Source organism: Callorhinus ursinus, unplaced genomic scaffold (genome assembly GCF_003265705.2).
Source record: "Callorhinus ursinus isolate GAN/ISIS: 27379988/994484 unplaced genomic scaffold, GSC_fseal_2.0 scaffold12, whole genome shotgun sequence".
Taxonomy (NCBI): Eukaryota; Metazoa; Chordata; class Mammalia; order Carnivora; family Otariidae; genus Callorhinus; species Callorhinus ursinus.
Window position 1 is genome coordinate 73,462,136 of NW_027397074.1, and position 20,431 is coordinate 73,482,566.

Here is a 20,431-nt window from a genome sequence, read left to right on the forward strand (position 1 = left end):
AGTTTTAGTTTCCAGAGCAACTAGCTAGGTGGGGTTATCCTCTGCTGGATGGTAAAGACTGAGGGCCGACTAGCTAGGTGGGGTTATCCTCTGCTGGATGGTAAAGACTGAGGGCCGACTARCTAGGTGGGGTTATCCTCTGCTGAGATGGTAAAGACTGAGTGCCCAGCAGCAATTCCGTTTAGACTTGTTTTAGAAATGCCTTTCAGACACTGAAGCAGAGGTACTGAATTAGCAGTTGGATATAGGAGTCTGGAGTTCAAGGAAGAGGTCTGAGCTGGATATACATTTAGGTATTTTCAGATAAAGATAGGATTTTAGGGCATGAACCTGGATGAGACTCCTAAGTGAGGATGGATATAGAAGAGGGTTGAGCAAATCCTTGGGATTTCCAGTACTGATGGATCAGGAAAAGAATAAGAACCAACAAAGAAACATAAGGAGCACCTTGTGGGTCAGGAGGAAAACCAAGAGGATTGTTGTCGTAGAAGTTAAGTAAGAAGGTGTAGCAAGGGGGAGGGAATAATCAACTAAGTCTAATGCTTCTGATAAGTGATGTGGATTTACTATTCGGTTTTACAACATGGAGGTTTTATTCAGGATCTGGGTCAGAGAAATTTCAGTAGAATGACAGAGGTACAAATCTAATTAAAGTGTATTTTAAAATAGGAGATTGGAGACAATCTTCATGGAATTCTGTTGAAAAGGGAGATTTTTTTTTCAGTGTCCACCACAGCTACTAAAAATTCTGTTTCTCAACCTTATTCAACCTTTCCTGAGCTGAGATTCTCAGATTCTTGACTACATTATTTTTTAAAAAAGATTTTATTTATTTGACAGAGAAAGAGAGAGCACAAGCAGGAAGGAGCAGGAGAGGTAGAAACAGGTTCTCCGCTGAGCAGGGAGCCCGATGCGGGACTCAATCCCAGGACCCCAAGATCATGACTTGAGCCGAAGGCAGACGCTTAACTGACTGAGCCACCCAGGCGCCCCTTGATTACATTATCTCACAGGCATATGTCCTGGTGAATCTTGATGACATACTAATGAAAACTCTACAATTTTTTTTTAACTGAAGTCACTTCAGAAGGAGCTATCTTTTCTTATTCTTTTGTGTTGTCCCCCCCCCTTTTTTTTTTTTTTTACAACATATGCATTTAGGGCTATACATTTTCCTCTAAAATGTCCTAGCTTCGTTATCACTCAATTTATTACAGAATAAATTGTCCTTTCCCATTACTGAACTTATCAAGTAGGAAATGAGATGGATTCTGTCAGAGATTAGAGGTCCAGTCAGACTTCTTCAGTTCTGGAAGAGTTTATATTTACTGATGAGCTACGGCACAAATACAGAAATTCAACTGAGGAGAGTAGGGGAAGAGTAATAAATCCTGGCAGACAGGTTTCTATCTAAGTCATTTCTTCTTTGGATTTGGTAAACACAAACCCAGTACTCTTGCAGTATCCAGTCTTCTATTTAGCTAGACCACCAGCACCCAAAAGTGAGTCATGACATTCCAGGCATCACTAAGTCTCCTTAGAACATGCTTGACCTGCACAGGTTGTTTATATTAGCTACCAATAACCACTTCACCTCGTGCCAGTGATGGGTTCTAAATAATGATCATCATAGGAGCAAAAAGAAATCCAGTTATTGAAACTGAGTGATGGGTTTAAGAGGGAGTTTCTTATACTAATCTCTTTTTTGGAGGGATATTGAAATTTTTAAAAATGAAGTCCAAATGTGTACTCTCCCAACTATCAGTGATGCCCTAGTTCTCCTGCCTATCGATTTCCTCAGTAACATGATTCTAATTACTACACTCTTTCTTACTCTCTCAAAATATAGTCAACATTCACTTTTAATAATGGACAATTCCTTTTTTTAAAAGCCTTACTGTGGAAAATTCAAACATAAACAAGAGTAGAGAGAATATGATAATGAATCCACTGGGTCCTAGGGCCCACCCTTAATAGTTATCAGCATCCTGCTATTCTTTCATCTACATTCCCATTTTTTTTTTACTAAAGTATTAAAATCACATTCACCAAATCATATCATTTTGCCCATAAATAGTTTATGGGCAATGAATAGTATATCCCTAACTTTTCTTTTTATAAAGCATAGTGTATTTAATGCTTTTATTCTAAGTGTATTCTACTTTTTCTTATGTTGTCTGCATACCACCTTAGGCATTATAATTATAAGTAATCCTGCCACATTCTTTAAAATGTCTACTAGCCTTCCTTCAGGCTTTACTTGGAGTTTCTTTTTATCCCTCATCTCTCTTCTATTGGATTTTTAAGAATTGTGTCAAAATACACATGAAATAAAATTTACCATCTTAACTATTTTTTAGTGTAAAGTTCAGGTATTGTTAGGTACGTTCACCTTGTCATGTACACAATCTCCAAAATTCTTTTCATCTTACAAAACTGAAACTCTATACGCATTAAACAACTCCCCATTCCTCCCTCCTCCCAGCTCCTGGCAACTATCCTACTTTGAATCTGACTTTGACTATTCTAAGTACCTCATATAAGTGGAATCAAATATTTGGAAGACAAATACATTATTTGTCTTTTTGTGACTGGTCTATTTCATTGAACATAATATCCTCAAGTTTCATCCATGGTGTAGGAGGTGTCAGAATTTCCTTCCTTGTTAAGGCTGAGTGATACTCCATTGTATGTATCTACCACCTGTTGTCTATCCATTCATCCATCAATAGGCACTTGGGTTCCTTCTACCTTTTTGGCTACTGTGAATTGAATAATGCTGCTTCTATGATCATATACAAATAACTCTTTGAAACTCTGCTTTCAACTCTTTGGGGCATATACCCAGACGGAGAATTGCTGGCTCATATAGTAATTCTATTTTCAATATTTTGAGGATCTACCATACTTTTCTTCATAGTGACTGCACCATTTTACATTCCCAGCAACAGTATGCCAGGGTTCTAATTTCTCCACATCCTTATCAACACTTATTTTCTGAGTGTTTTTTTTTTAATAGTAGCCTTACTAATGGAAGGGGGAGATAAACACTTTTTAAAAATGTTATTATAATAGTTATCACAATTAACAAAATAAACAATAATTCCTTCATATCCTGTAGTAAAGAAGGGATTTCCAGCATGCCCTTCCCATGGTCTTTCCTGTATCTCCATCCTTCTGTTTCCCAAGATCAGAAGCTTTGCGGTCACCACTGATTCCTTTCTTCTCACATCCCACACTAATTCATTAGTAAAATCTCAAAATACAGGGTTATATAACAGCAGGGTCCTGCTCAAACAAATCTCGGATGGTGATACTCCTCTGCTCAAAACCTTTCTGTAGCTCCCGTTTCACACTCAGTAACATCAGTCTTTACAATGGCCTGTGAGGCACCGTGTGAACTCAGTCCAAGTCACTTAGCTGAGCTGCTGTCTTAGCTCTTTCCCCTTAATGCAATCTGCTTTAGCCACTTATGCCATCTTGGTGACCCTTCAACACACTACCATGCTCCTAGTTCAGGGCCTTTGCATTTACTATTTTTCTTGCCTAGAATGCTCTTTTCCTCTGGTATCTGCTTGGCTCACTCCCTAACTCCTTTGACATGTCAGCTTCACAGGGAGGCCTTCCCTGAACACCTTTTAAAAAAAAACAGAAATCAAGGGTGCCTGGGGGGGCTAAGTTGGTTAAGCGGCTGCCTTCAGCTCAGGTCATGATCCCAGGGTCCTGGGATCGAGCCCCGCATTGGGCTCCCTGCTCAGCGGAGAGCCTACCTCTCCCTCTCCCTGCCTCCCTGCCTCTCTGCCTACTTGTGCTCTTTCTATCTCTGTCAAATAAACAAATCTTTAAAAAAAAATTAAAAAACAGAAATCAACCCTTTCCCCCCAAATTCTTTATTCCCCTCCCCAGCTTTATTTTAGCCTGTAAACTTTATCATTATTTGACATATTATATATGTTACTTATTTGCTATTTTCTGACTCTGTAATTAAAGTATAAGCTTCAAATGGATAAGAATTTTTAGATAGATCCTTGGCACATCATGTTCAATAAATAATTGTTGAGTCAATTCAGTCCACATATCTATACATGTATTTGTGGTTGCTCCCCAGATCTGCATCAGAACCTTAAAAGCAAAATGAAAGAATGTACTTCTTTCCAGAGCAAGAAGACTGGCATAAATTGGACAGATGATGAAAAAAGAATCTACAGGGATAAAAGAATAGCTCAAACTCAAGAAATATTGCAGTATCTGCTCCCTATCATGGAAAGTACTAAAAATGTGCAAACCCCTCAGATGAAACAAATATTCAACCCAAGAACCAACTTCCAAATTCAACATCAGTAAGTCAATACGATTTTGTCATTCTCAGCTATTTAATACATTTTTATAAGGAAGCAATGCTTATTAATTCATTATCGTAAGAAACAAACATATGCTCTTAAAAATGGTGGCAGCTACACCACATTTGACAAAGGAGCAAAAACCAAAGCCATTCAGAAAACACTGTATATATGAAGGGAGTAGGTTATCAGGCCTTATTTGATTGTTTATTTGCGTGAATTCACTCGTTAATTTGGATCTCTAAGTAAAGTATGTGTGAATAAAGTATGACTGTAGCCTGACTTCATATTTTTCTGATGTTTAAGCCTTATAATCCTAGGGAGCAACCAGAATTAGAAATAACTGACTTGAATTACTAAAGCTTATTGATATTCAGAGGAAAGCATAAAGAATAAGACCAGATTTCTTTTAAAGATAAAAAAAATAGAACCGTCACTACGACTAAAAGGAAACACATATACCTAAAAGACAACAGCAAGCTGAAAATAATATTATTAACAAATCTTGATGAAGTATCTTGTGTGTACTAGACATGATTCTGTGTTTATATGCACATGTACGTAATGTTTTACATTCTACATGTAAGGAAATTGAGGTAGAAAAAGATTAAGTAATTTGTCCAAGGTCACACAGCCAATAGACCTTCTGTTTTCAGAGTCTGTTTTATTCTCTTTAAAATATAAATGAAAAAACAGAGGGCCAACAAACAATATTCACAGATAACCTACACAGCAATGACAAAATTGTGAATATTTCAGTAGGAAAATGAGCAAAGGCTATGAGCCAGAAATTCACAAAAGAAAAAAATTGGTCAATGAACATTTAAAATGTTTAATCTCACTTAAACTGAAGGAGTGCAAATTAAAACAATAATGAAATACTATTCATTTTTGCTTCTCAATGGAAGAATTCACTCACTGATGGTTGGAATATGAACTGATACAGAGTTGTTTTTCTTTTGGTTTTGGGGGGTTTTTTGATGCAGAGTTTTGGAAGGCAATCCAACAATATAAATGAAAAATCCTCAATATCATACATTCATTTTGACTAAAAAATTCCACTTTTAGAAACTAACCCTAGGGATGGGGCGCCTGGGTGGCTCAGTCTGTTAAGTGTCTGACTCTTGATTTTAGCTCAGGTCATGATCTCAGGGTTGTGAGATCAAGTGCCACGTCAGACTCTGCAGAGCATGGAGCCTACTTAAGATTCTCTCTCCTTCTCCCTCTGCCCCTCCCCCACCTCTTTCTTCCTCTCTCTCAAAAAAAAAAAGAAAAAGAAAAAGAAATTAAACCTCAGAAAAAGGGGGGCAAAAACCCAGGTGAGAGGTTTCTGTAGTGATGTTTACTTCTTTATATTTTTTTAAAGATTTATTTTTATTTTAGAGAATGAGTGAGGGTGGGTGCAGAGAGACAGAGGGAGAGGGAGAGAGAATCTGAAGCAGACTCCCCACTGAGCGCAGAGCTGATGTGGGGCTCTATCCCACAACCCTGAGATCATGACCCGAGCCAAAATCAAGAGTCAGACGCTTAACTGACTGAACCCCAGACACCCCAATGTTCATTTCAGTATTGTTTATAAGAGTCAAAGAAAAAGGAAAAGAAATGAACCTAAATATTCAACAATAGAAAAATTGCTTAATTATAGTATATCGATAAAATGAAATATTATGTAGCCATGAAATATTAAGTACAGATTAATTAACATGGGATACTGTTCACAATGTATAAGTGAATAAAAACTACAGAACTTTGGTATGGTTGCATTTATAGACTATGTAAATCTATTTAATGTGTGCATCTTATACACAAACACATATACACCTAGAAAAATCTCTGGTAGCATAGTCCCAACAATGATTCTCTCTGGATAAAGCACTGACAGAGAATGATATTCCTCTTTATGCTTTTTTCCCCCTAAATTTTTATTAATGCCTACTTCTTTATAGTATAATCAGCAAAGTCAATAAAATTACAAGAATAGGCAATTGGTGACAGTTTCTAATCAGAAGGAATAGCTATCATGCTGGGGAAGGCAGTGCCTAACAGAAATTGTGTTATACTTAACTAATCAATCATTGAACACTACATCAAAAACTAATTATGTACTATACAGTAGCTAACTGAACATAATAAAAAAAAGAAAAGAAATTATATCTAATAGGTCAGCTTATATGGGAGAAACAGCATACATAGGCCCAGGCAAACAAGGGATCAAACACATGATAATATCAGCAGACTAAAAAATCAGGAAACTAATAACAAAATACAGTGGACCTAGGCAAAGGTGACAAGACATAGCTTGATCTTTAATCATTTTCATGAGAGATCTCTTACACACTTGAACCCAGAAATGTACTCAGTGTGGATTGGCCTGAGTCTGGAAGGGTAGACAGCTAATAGATTGTATTAATTAAGAACACTTTGGTCGCAAATAATAGAAACCAATTTAAGCTAGCTTAATCAAAAATATAAGGTAGGGTAGGAGGTAAGAAGTATAAGAAAATCCAAGACTATTTATGGAAATAAAAGGGAGAGAGATTTCAGCCAAGTCTCAGAAAAGGGCTGAAACTAGAGAATGGAAAGCCACCCGAACTCTTTATCCATCTTCAATTTCTGCTTTTCTCTCTCTACAGAAAACTTCATACCTCTTAACTGCACAAATTTGCATCCTCCAGAACTTTCACTTACAAGAGTCACTGTCTCTCCTTCCCGATTCTAAGTTACAGGGAAAGAGATTCTGATTGGCAACCATGCCAGTGGGTAGAAAACAGATAGTTACAAATGGCTGATGGAGGGGCACCTGGGTGGCTCAGTCAGTTAAGCGACTCGGGTCATGATCCCAGGGTCCTGGGATCGAGCCCCGCATCGGGCTCCCCGCTCAGTGGGAAGCCTGCTTCTGCCTCTCCCACTCCCCCTGTTTGTGTTCCCTCTCTCACTGTCTCTCTCTCTCTGTGTCAAATAAATAAAAATAAAGAAAACCTATAAAACAACAACAACAACAAATGGCTGATGGAAGGCCTACCCTTGTGGATCAAGAGGTAGTCAGTCCCAGAGAAGGGCACCTTGTGCCTGGAGCCGACCCTTCCCCAAAGTATCTACGTAGGTATACATGGAAATAAGAAAAAATAGGAAAATGGCAAGCAAGACCATTCTTAACAGATTAATTCACTATATACTTAAATACAATCAAGTGGATATTTTTTGCTCTTTGAAGTTATTTCTTTATGGCTTTATGTATTTTGTCTGACTGGCTCAGCACACATACTGTCACCCATAGTAAGTGATTACAGAGCAAAGTGAGAATAAACCAAAAAATGAGAAAAATCACACTTTTGTCAAACCATTTTAGACATCTATCCAAATTTGGACTAGGGAGAGAATACTTAAAGTGCTTCCACAGCTGGCAGAATTCTCATGCTATAGAATGTAACAGCTGAACATAACTTTAGGGCTGGAACTTAAATTGTCCGTTCTGTTCGTAACCAAAGTGAATAGAGTCTAGGTGGATACTAATCAATATCATATTAGCAAGATGATTTACATCTCTTTATCTCTGTCAAACATTGGTCAGAAATCAGATATTAAGCAATAAATCTCATATCTGGCATTCCATCTATTAATGATAAAAATTCTTGAGAAAGACTATGCAGATCAAAATGGGACTGGAGAGATTTTTCACTTCCAGGAAGAAACAGATGCAGCTTCCAACTCTTGGACTCATATTGATCTTTTTACTGACTATAGAAAAAAAATGTATAGCATATAACTAAGTATATTCTAATAGAATAAACAAGTAGATTTTTAGAGAAAAGTGGAATTTTAGAGAACATTTACTAACTAGATGTATAGGTAAGGCACTGAGGTCCAGAGTGGCCATTGTATCGGGAAGCTTGGGTCAGGGCAGGTATCTCAAACATACCCTCTCGGCATTCAGAAGTACAGGAGGATGATATTCCTTTTTAACCACTCTTCAGGAGTGGTTCTGAAAAATCATGACCAGAAATTGAAGACATAGATCATTCTCATAGAAATAATGGTAAAGGTCCTAAGGGAAGATGAATTCACCAAAGGATTTAAAAGTAAGACTTAAACTGAAATACCTAAGGACTACAAATACCTAGAGTACACGACAAAAACTCATGTATTTCATTTCTTTCCTAGACTAATGCCAGCTACTTACATAAATATAAAGAGATACAGCACATCCTGGACAGCACCCAGAAATCACCCTTTTATAAGCCAAAGGAATCTTACGGTAAGCTCTCCAGAGTGGCTCCAATCCCAGAGATCACTTGAAAGTCTGTCACCTCTCACAGTGCCCAAGAAGAAAAAACACTCTCAAATCAAGGCCACAAAGACTAAAGACATGAAACCTCTCAGCAGCAAATGGGAGACGACTCCCTCAAATTTTGAAAAGGATGCGGATATTATCAAAGAAAAGAGTCTTCAAGCTGAAGAATCCAATGAGCAAAACTCTACGCAAATAGCTCCACGTCCAGCTAAAAATAGGGTTGAGCAACCAAGTAAGAATCATGGACAGCCCACCTTCTATTTGAAGTTCCAAAGGGACAAATAATTTAGCTTTATGCTACTCTGAAAACCGTGGATGAAAAATACCATATGCTTACATAGTAAAAAGAAAGAAAAAGAAAAGCCCTCCCCAGTCCTCTATCTCTGTCCCTCCCCTTACACATACATATGCATATGCTAAAAGTCTAGATAACCCATCTTCATTAGTGACAACATCTTTCAGAGATTTAGAAAGAAATCCAGAGAAAATACAGAAAATTTAAAATCACTTATTTAATTTTTGCCAGGATGGAAAAAAAAATCTATGAACTTTTGAATTCTCCCAAAACAACATATGCATAGAACACCAAAAAAACTAAGAACTCAAGGACAGAATGACATGTACCATCAGTGACTTTAACATCCCTACTAGGCACCTTAATGAATCAGTCAACAAACATCTTTTCTTGAATTTCTGTTTTACCTTTAGTGTGCTAGAAACCATCAGTGATATAAAAGACATTTCTCCCCACTAGAAGATTACTGTACAATTGTACATATAAAACACACAAGACTAAAATAATTACAGAATAAGAGTGTGCATAGGAAAGTACTAAGTTGTATACCTCCAACAATTAAAGAAAATACTATATATTAAAGGACATTAATTGCACAGAGCAAGTGTGTCACAAAATGGCACTGAAATGCATAGATTATGGTATACAATGGTCATTCTACTTCTCAAAATGTAACAACAATGTAAAAGATTAGATGTGCAGTTTGCTTTAGAGCTAATGAATGTACATCTCCAGCCATTTGTTCATGTGAAAGCAAGTAGAACATCTCACAGTTTATCATGGATAAGACAGCAGTGGTGCAATTCCTCAGGGACACTGCAGAGAAAGAGGTATGGCAGGCAGAGAAGTCAGGATGGGTGTGGTAAGTGAGAAAACGAGTCACAGGTCACCAGGGCTGTCCATTACAGGATGAGGACAAGCAGAATGAGCGTCAGGTAGAAGAGGCACATGAAAGTCAGAGGCCGGGCGCCTGGGCGGCTCAGTGGGTTATGCGACTGCCGTCGGCTCAGGCCATGATCCCGGAGTCCCGGGATCGAGTCCCACATTGGGCTCCCTGCTCGGCGGGAGACTGCTTCTCCCTCTGACCCTCCCCCCTCTCATGCTCTCTCTATCTCATTCTCTCTCTCAAATAAATAAATAAAATTTTTAAAAAAAGAAAGAAAAGAAAGTTATAGGCTACAAGCTAATTAGGTCATGGTAGCAAGATGGAACTAAGAAAACCTAGGGTTGGGTAGTCTACTCTCAACAATTACAGTAGCCAAAGAGGGTTCAAGGAGAGCTCACTGGGATAGTAAATGAGTAACTGCTATATTTTTGTCTTGGTTTTATTTTTGGTTTTAACAGAGTTTATTTTTTAGAGAAAGTTCACATCAATACTGAGCAGAAAGTACAGAGATTTCCCCCATAAACTCCTTGATACCCACACATACATATACATAGCCTCCCCATTATCACCATTGCCCACCATTTATTACAACTAATGAACCTATACTGATACATCATTACCATCCAAAGTCCACAGTTTACATTAGGGTTGACTCTGAGTGTTGTACATTCTGTGGGCTTGGACAAAAGTCTAATGAAATATATCTACCATTACAGTACCCATACAGCTTAGTTTCACTGGGGCGCCTGGAGTGGCTCAGTCGGTTAAGCATCTGCCTTTGGCTCAGGTCATGCATGATCCTGGGACTCTGGGATCAAGTCCTGCATCGGGCTCCCTGCTCAGCGGGGAGTCTGCTTCTGCTTCTCCCTCTCCCTCCTGCTCGTGCTCTCTCTCATGCTCTCTCAAATAAAATCTTTTCTTTAAAAAGAAAAAAGGTAGTTTCACTGCCCTAAACATTCTCTCTGCATATTCATCTTTCTCTCTCCACTAACCCCTGGCAATCACTCATCTTTTTGCTGTCTCTATAGTTTAACCTTTTCCAGAATATCACATAGTTGGACTCACATAATATGTAGCCTTTTCAGATTGGCTTATTTCACTTAGTAATATGCATATAAATTTTATCATGTCTTTTCATGGTTTAATAGCTAATTTGCTTATAATGCTGAATAATATTCTATTGTCAATAAAATTTATAGACTTATGGCAATGTTAACTAAGAAAAAAAAAAAAGAAGACACAAATTAATATCAGAAATGAGAGACCATCAGTACTGATACCACAGATGTTAAACGGTTAATAAAAGAATATTCCAAACAACTCTCTACTCACAATTTGGTTAACCTATATGAAACAGACCAATTCCCTGAAAGACGCAATCTGCCAAAATTCACACAGGAAGAAATAGACTAGTAGTTGAATAAGCCTGTATCAATTAAAGAAACTGAATCAATAAATAAGTTGTCAAAAGAGAAATCACCAGGCCCAGATGGGTTGACTGAATTCTACACAAAATTTAAGAAATTACACCAAATCTCTACAATCTCTAACAGAAGACAGAAGCAGAGAAAATACTTCCTAATAGTGTATGAAATAAAAAATGGTACAGCCACTTTGAAAGACAGTTTGGTGGTTTCTTACAAAACTAAACATACTCCTACTATATAATCCAGCAATCACAGTCCTTGGTATTCATGTAAAGGAGTTGAAACTTATGTCCACAGAAAAACTTTCACACGGATATTAATAGCATCTTTATTCCCGAGTTGAAACTTATGTCCACAGAAAACCTTGCACATGGATATTAACAGCATCTTTATTCCTAAGTGCCAAAACTTGAATGAAACCAAGATGCCCTTTAGTAGTGGAATGGCAAATAAACTATGGTACATCCAGACAATGGATTACTAAAGAAATGAGCTACCAAGCCATGAAAAGACATGGAGGAACCTTAAATATTTATATTGGTATCCATTTATAAAAATGAATGAGGTTATCCAATTCTATCCATTACAGAAAAGCTGGTAATGAACTAACCCTCTAGAAACTAAAACCAAATCATCTACATGAAATAATTGACTTCAGGCAATACATGGTGAATAGCACAGGACTGCGATGCTTGTGAGAAGGAATATATGGAATAAACCCCCATTCAGTCCCACCTTTCTCCCTAGAGGCATTTTCCAAACCCTGGTTCAGAGAAGTGGAACCCAACAATCTTACTGGCCAGACAAAACAGAGATCAGAGTTTGCATCTGCTACAATAGCTGAAATTTAGAGGCAGGGTGCTGAAAAAGAGGGAACCACAGAAAAATAGCCTCCAAAATCTATGTAGAAAGTTCCCCTCAGGTCCTTGATCATATCCTAAGATGTTTATGTAAAGGCAAGTGTATAGTAAACAGAGTAGAAAAGAGTCCTGGAAAGACACTGGAGTTCCAACTCAACCAGAATGGACACACCTTGCTGAAAATCTCCAACACTGAATTGAAACCCCAGAAGAAAACATGTCCTGTGAATAAAGACCATGCATAGGAGCAAGGGCTCTATCCTAGGACGAAGGACAAAACTGGAATAGAACATTCAAACAAAGATTAAAATAAAACCCCAACAAGATAGAGATAATCTGCTAGTAATGCAAATTCTGCCAGAACAAAACTAAATATTCTTTAGAAGAAGATAACATAATCCAGCCCTTCTATAATGTATTAACACCATGTCCAGCATGTAATTAAAAATTAGGAGACATGAAAAAAAAGGTGACGAATAGTCAAGAGAGAAAGCAGACAACAGAAGCAGACCCAGAGATAATCCAGTAAATGGAGTTAACAGAAAAGACTTCGAAATGATCATTATGTTAAAAATTATACAGGAAAAGGTGAACAAAATCAATGAAAACATGAAGCATTTCAACACAGAATTAGGCTTTATTTTAAGAAAGAATCAAATTGACATTCTAGAACTGCAAAATACAATCTCTGAACTTAATCATTCATTACATGGGTTTAACAGCAGGCTAGATACAGCAGACCAAATCAGTTTTAAGACTGGTCAAAAAGAGCTCTCCAGAATAAAATTTAGGAGCTAAAAAAAAAAGGCCAGAATAGAGGGTAAGAGAGATGTGGGATATAGAGTCTCTAACTTTCAATGTCTAACTGAGTTCCAGAAGGAGACAAAGAAGTGAATGAGAGAAGCAATATTTGAAGAAATCTGAAGTGAAGCTCAGCAGAGCGTGAGCAGGATAAATGTGAGGAAAACCATATGTAAACACATCATGGTCAAACTAGTAAAAACCAAAGGTAAAAGAAAAATTGTGACAACAGCCAGAGAGTGCAGGGGGGAAGCCACATTTCCTTCAAGGGAAAAACTATGAGAATTCGATCTGATTTCTTTACAGAAACTGTTGAAGCCAGAAGAAAATGGAATTGCAATTTTCAAGAACTGAAAGAAAACTGACAACCTGAAATTCTAGGTCCAAAAAAAAAAAAAATCCTTTAAAAAATTGAGGCCACTATGAAAGAGGAGGGCCGAGTATCTACGGTGACACCATGCTCTCGGCAAACATGGCCCGGATTCTGATCATCTTTGGCTCCCCGTGCACGGCAGCAGGGATGCCAGGAGGAGGCGGGGTTCTGAAGTTGTCCCTGATCTACCAGCTCAGGCAGAGGGCTTTAGGAGATGAAACCAAAGACCCACTAACTCTGGGGCTTTCATCCTGACATCAATAAATTGCTCTGTAGAATTAGGCTTTAAGAATGACCTGCCCTCTTGGCGGGGATGTGGAGAAAGGGGAACCCTCCTACACTGTTGGTGGGAATGCAAGCTGGTGCAACCACTCTGGAAAACAGTATGGAGGTTCCTCAAAAAGTTGAAAATAGAGGTACCCTATGACCCAGCAATTGCACTACTGGGTATTTACCCCAAAGATACAAATGTAGGGATCCGAAGGGGTATGTGCACCCCAATGTTTATAGCAGCAATATCCACAATAGCCAAACTGTGGAAAGAGCCAAGATGTCCATCGACAGACGAATGGATAAAGAAGATGTAGTGTATATATATATATATATATATATATATATATATATATATATATATATGTATACACACACACACACACACACACACACACACACACACACACACACACAATGGAATATTATGCAGCCATCAAAAGGAATGAGATCTTGCCATTTGCAACGACGTGGATGGAACTGGAGGGTGTTATGCTGAGTGAAATAAGTCAATCAGAGAAAGACATGTATCATATGACCTCACTGATATGAGGAATTCTTAATCTCAGGAAACAAACTGAGTGTTGCTGGAGTGGTGGGGGGTGGGAGGGATGGGGTGGCTGGGTGATAGACATTGGGGAGGGTATGGGCTATGGTGAGCGCTGTGAATTGTGCAAGACTGTTGAATCACAGATCTGTACCTCTGAAACAAATAATGCAACATATGTTAAAAAAAGAAGAAGAAGAAGATAACAGGAGGGGAAGAAGGAAGGGGAGTAAATTGGAGGGGGAGACGAACCATGAGAGACGATGGACTCTGAAAAACAAACTGAGGGTTCTAGAGGGGAGGGGGTGGGGGGATGGGTTAGCCTGGTGATGGGTATTAAAGAGGGCACATTCTGCGTGGAGCACTGGGTGTTATGCACAAACAATAAATCATGGAACACTACATCAAAAACTAATGATGCATGGTGATTAACATAACAATAAAAATTTAAAGAAGAATGATCTGCCCTCCACCACCAAATAATAAATAAAAGTTATATTTCATTTTTATCTCAGAAGGGTAAGCACTCTTTCCGAATATAAAGAGAGGTTGCTTAAGTCATTTTTTTCCATAATAAAGACCTTTTATACCATGGCTGAATTCTTTACTTTTTTTTTTTTTTTTTAATTTTTTTTTTTTTAAAAAATTTTTAAAAAGTTTTTTTTTTTTTTAAAGATTCTATTTATTCTTTTGACAGAGAGAGCCAGAGAGCACAAGCAGTGGGAGCGGGAGAGGGAGAAGCAGGCTTCCCACTGAGCAGGGAGCCCAATGCGGGGCTTGATCCCAGGACCCCCGGATCATGACCTGAGCCGCAGGCAGATGCTTAACTGACTGAGCCACCCAGGTGCCCCTTGAAACATGCTATAAACTCTTCATTGGCAATTTCTCTTTCAAATACATTATAAACAAACAAGGACCCCTTCACCAAGCATCAGCCCTCCTCGGCCCCTCACCCCTAAGCCTGGCAAGGGCCTCTGTTCTCCTGGCACCCTGCAGGACTCCCCGGCCAGCCTGGGCTCGCTCTTCTTGCTCCCAGGGACAAAGGCTGTGCAGAGAGAACTGCTCGGGGCAGAGTCCTGGGGGGCGGACGAAAGCAGCCGGGGGTGCCAATCTGCGGGAGACATACTAGGACAGGGAGATTCTGTGTCAAGAAACCAAAGGCGGCAAAGTCAGCCGAGACAGTGATGTGCCCCCCACGCCAGCGGGGACCCCAGGTCTGAAGAGGACTGTGTGCTGACGATGCAGCACGTGCAGGAGGGAGCTCAGGTCAGTGAGGCACGCCGAGAGCACTTGGACCCAATGGCAGCAAGACTCCACAGAAAATACAGGAAACGTTAAAGCCTCAGCAGTTCCCCTGGAGGTGTCCTGAGTTCGTAACAGTGAAGGAACGCCTCTGGGGAGGCCCTTCATCTGTCCAGCGCGGTTTGTCTGCACCGACCCAACACAGGCTCAAGCAGGCCCACAGGGAAGGGGGAGCCTTGTAACCTTGCCCAGTAGGATCTGGCTTCAAGCCTGCAGAAGGAAACTAACTCGGAAGGAGGAGTCTCCCCCCAGAATGTGGGCCTGCACCTGTCTCCCCATCGGGCCCGAACATGTTCACAGGCAGAGAATGTAGGTGATGGCACGACACCACTTTAATCCTCTCGGTTTTGCAGGGTGTCAGGTGGGGCCAGAGCTTATGGGTTAGTCTCCTCTGGCTGCAGTTGGCCTTTCTATAATTCCCCCAGTGCACAATACACACCATGGCTTTGTGTGTGTGCAGCAGTGAGCAAAGTTAGGGTGTAGTCTTTTGTCCAGCCAGGCCTCCCTGGCCCTACCTGACTGGTAGTCTGGCCAGGGCTGCCAGCACTAGTTTGCTCTAGAGATAGAACATTCCACAGGGTTCCAAGCAGATAGCTGTGGTCCATGGGATACCAACAACCAGCAACCAAGCTTTTGGAGCTATGCAGACCCCTTGGACTGCCACAAAGCTATCTTTCCAGCTTGGTTCTAGAGCTGAGCTCTGGTGCTGGAATCTGACTACTTGAGACAGAGCCCTTTGGTTTCCCTTCAGCATATGCTGCTATGATTCTTTCATTTTTAATAAGAAGCTAACAGACTTTAAGGAGGAATAAAGAGGTAGCCACATGCTTTTCTGTTTTGGTTGAAGAACATTGTTAGGTCAATGAAAAGATTAAATGAGTTGATACAAGGCTATGGATCTCTCGGGTCACCCCTCGTAGAGGCCAGTCCTCTGAAAGTACAAAGTCTGTGTTTGGCAGCACTTAAGAGAAATGTGAACAGGCTGACCTCTGCACTTGAGGACCCAGTAGACTTCTCAAAAATGAATCAAAAAGCTCCCCAAACTGTCATGTTATTGTGTGATAATGGCTCATCTCTCAGAACAGACAAGATCAGGGCACCCAGGTGGCTCAGTCAGTTAAGAGTCTGACTCTTGGTTTCGGTTCAGGTCATGATCTCAGGGTCATGGGATTGAGCCCCACGTCAGGCTCCATGCTCAGCGGGGAGTCTGCTTGAAATTCTCCCTCTCCCTCTCTCCCTCCTCCACTTACTCATGCATGTGTGCTCTAATAAAAAAAAAAAAAAAAAAGAGAGAGAGAATGGACATGATCAAAGGCAGATTGAAACCCTTCCAGTCCCGATAAACTAATGCTAAAGGCATCTCAGAAAAAAATGTAGAACAACCTCCAAGGGAAATACTGGATGGCTGGGATAAAAACACTCCTCTCCAGCAAAACCTAAGCCTCTTTCCCCAGAAGACGAGGAACAAAAACCATGGGGAACTGAAACGCCTCCCCCGCCCCAAAAAAAGGCTTGAAAGTATTACACATGAAGGACACAGGCTGTACATGATAAAGAAGCCCATAAATTCTCTGACTGAAACTGTGCCGAAGGTGATCAGTTTACCTGCTCTCTTTAGAGAAAATCCCCCAGATGACCCAGGGGTCCAAAGGAAAGGAGGACACTTATGCCACGAATTCACAGGGACCCAAGGTCACACACAAGTCTCTTTCAGATGTCACTGCAGTCGACCCCTGAACAGCCACACCCCTGGCAGGACATCTGGTTTTTTTTCAACAGTAATTTAGATTTCGAGTATGCAATACATAACTACCAATCATCACCACCGTGCCGTACGTTAGGTCTCCAGATTCAGCTTAGAAATTGAAAGACTATGTCTTTTGTCCAACTCTCCCTTTTCCCCTCAACCCAGCCTCTGATAAACTCAACTGCGTCCTGTGTTACTGTAGGTTTGATTTTTTTTTTTTTTTTTTAGATTCCGTTTTGTGAGGTCATGCAGTACTTGTCTGTGTCTGGTTCGTTTCACATACTATAGTGTCCCCAGTTCAAGCCCTATTCCTTTTGTGAAAAATCAACCAAATAAGAAAATAAAAAATAATGAATAATGTCCTCCAGTGTCATCCATGTTGTTGCAAATAGGATTTCTTTCTCACAGCTGAGTAATATCCCAATATATCTAAGGATATATAGATTATATAATATAGAATCACACTTTCTTTATTCATCTGTCAATTTGCTTAGAGAGTAGATCTCAAGTGTTATCACCCCCCCAAAATAAGTGAAGTGATGGATATATTCATTAACTTGATTGTGGTAATCATTTCACGATGTATATTAAATTATCATGTTGTATACTTTAAATATATGCAAGTTTCATTTGTCAATCAGAGTAAAGCTGGAAAAAAAAACACAAAAAAAGGCAATTTCGATTTACCTCTAATGAACACTTTAGTTGCTGCTATTTTTTTTGTTTGCTCTTATTGATGTTTGAGACAATTATAACTCCTGAGAGCATTTTTAAATATAGATGGGTTTAACTTAATTATGATACAGTATTTCTATTTCATCGGATCCCCTAGAATGGAAGGAGGTCAATATTGCACTTATACTATTATTTAAACCATCATTGACAGTTTACAAAACCAGGCAGGCTATGGGGGGGGAGGGGCAAGACTATGTCAATATATTATTAGAAATTGGTAAAAGTAGCTTAATATTTACCTCAAACTTATTGGTATTATTAGTTTTAACAAAATGAAAAACCTAAACACATCACAGTTAAACCTATCAGTATTTTTATCAGTTCTAAATTCATAGCTTAAGGGGCTTGCAAGTTACAACCATTTGTTTCTTATTTTGTAATTTTCTGAAATTTGTAATTTCAGATTTGTTCATGTATTCAATACTTAAATGTCCTTAGATTTTATTCAGTTAAATTTTTGCCTGGGTGGCTTAGCCGTTAAGCGTCTGCCTTCAGCTCAGGTCATGATCCCAGGGAGCCGGGATGGAGCTGAGACCAGTGTCGGCTCCTGACTCAGCAGGGAGTCGGCTTGTCCCTCTCCCCCTGCCCCTTCCCCCACTTGTGCTGTCTCTGTCTCAAATGAATAAAAACCTTTTAAAAAAATTCTTTTTTCCCCCTTTAAAAAACAATAAAGGGGCAGAGACCCAGTTCTAGAATAGCAGCCCGAGAGGTTCCTCCATCTACTCCCCTGTGAGACTACCATCACTGGTAAAAAAAAAAAAAATTAATTAATTAATTAATTAAACAACAAAAACCCTCATTTAAAGCCCCAGGAAATTGTCCAGAGGACATACAACAAATGAAGAAACATTCAAGAAAATCTACTAAAATCTCAGACTTAAGCCATACCCACTCCTCCCTTCTCGCTGGTTCAGCAGGAGGACAGCTCCCCTCTCCCTGAGCGGGTAGCCAGGGTCACAGGCATCACTGTCCCCCAGCTCCCAGTCAAGGGCTGGGGCATCTCCCCGGGAGCGGCAGGCTGCTAGCATTTCTCCCATCCCTACCTCTGTGTCACAGAGAAGAACGGTACAGCCCGGGTCCCCTTGGCCCGGGCTTGCTCCTCGGGCGATGGGGGCAGGGGGGGGCAGGCGGCAGGGGTGAGAGAAGCAAGCTGAAAAGGCCGGAGGGACTGCCCCACCCCCTCCAAGCTCCAGAAAAAGCCGGCCGCTACCTCAAATATTTCACCCCCGGAGGAGAGGCCTGCCCTGCGAACTGAGAGCTCTGGAGTTCTCCCCAAGGACACTGATGTCCTTGGAACAGAGTGTGGGGCAGCTCACGCCCCAGAGTGCTGGCAAACCCAGTGGCGATCCGGGTGATCCGCAATGAAAAGGAGGCTAGGAACCTGATTAGAGCAACAAGCTCAGTCAGAGACCAGCTGTGTTACCGGAGAAAGCCGGTAAAAGGGACCGCTAGAAAGAGCCTCTAGCGTGTAAAAATAGTAACAACAATTACACTTCCAGTTAAAAATGGCAAACTGGGCACTTTTAATTTTGTTCCTTCTCAAAAACCCACTAAAATCATCATTTCTGTTTAAGATAAAGCTGCACAGATGAAAACAGCAGAGGAGACTTTTGGGGAAGCTATAAAGAACAGCTTTATACTCGCAAAAAACAACACGAAGTCCAGACGGAATGGAATAAGGCTTTCAAAATTATCAATGCAAGTTACTTTCACCTAAAACTCTATACTCGATCAACCTTCGATTGATCAAGCTTAAGGGCAGAATAAAGACTAAATCCGTAAAGGCCTTTGATAATGGCAATAAGAGATCCCGAGTCTGAAAGAGGCAAAGGGAAGCCCCAGAATGGTGGGGAGGAACCTTCCAGAAGGCAGCAGGTCCGAGGGCACTGGCGGAGCCTTTCTCAGGGAGAGGTCAAGTACCGTGCATACACATTTCTTGAAAAAAGATTTCAGATTTGCGGGTTGGACTGGTGTTAAGCACACAGGAATCCAAGCAAACAAAGAATTAAGGCAATTATTATCTCCAGGGAAGATTAACAGTTTTGCAGGGAAGGAAAAAAAAATCAGTTTTCTACACAGCTCCACTACTGTGTGTGGTATTTACATGTTACAATATCGCAGACACTGAATATTGATTTAAACAAAACCAGTTTGGACGGAGGGGGAGGAAAAGACTCATGCTTGAGGAACACAGTCAGGGAGAAGAAAGCTAAATCTTCATCTGTTACAGTTGCCCAATCAACAGATTAGGCCCGAAGCTGAAAACCCAGAAAGTACCGATACACACGGGTTATTGTGAGAACTGAGGTGGAATACCCTAAGAATCCGCCTGACAGGTGAAAGCACTTGCCTCTGGAGAAGGTGGGAGAATGTGGGGTTGCTGCTTTTCATAAAGAACTCTAAACTGTTTGACACTTTTTGAGACTACTGGGCATTGTAACCTCAGACGAATTTTTAAATATATATATCTCTGTCTCTTGAATACCATATCACTGTACTCACCAGTGTTCAATCTTCAGAGGATCTATTTTATATTCGTACCAGAAAGTTAATTTGG

General features: G+C 40.1%; 1 protein-coding gene and 1 long non-coding RNA gene across 17 annotated transcripts in view; one reads left to right on the forward strand and one right to left on the reverse strand.

The window, feature by feature from the left end:
* AGBL3 (AGBL carboxypeptidase 3) overlaps window positions 1-9,381 on the forward strand; it is a 60,346-nt gene extending 50,965 nt beyond the window's left edge. For 15 of the 16 annotated variants that reach the window (XM_025854944.2, XM_025854946.2, XM_073899220.1 and 12 more), the window contains 2 exons: window positions 4,109-4,340; window positions 8,502-9,381. In XM_025854944.2, the coding sequence (XP_025710729.2) occupies window positions 4,109-4,340; window positions 8,502-8,916 (647 nt within the window). In that variant the 3' untranslated portion in view covers window positions 8,917-9,381. Of the gene's footprint in view, window positions 1-4,108; window positions 4,341-8,501 lie in introns of those variants that run through there. The other variant, XM_073899225.1, reaches the window with a different exon arrangement.
* Window positions 1-20,431, reverse strand: part of LOC112811037 (uncharacterized) — a 52,820-nt gene that overhangs the window by 31,222 nt on the left and 1,167 nt on the right. The window lies entirely within an intron of this gene.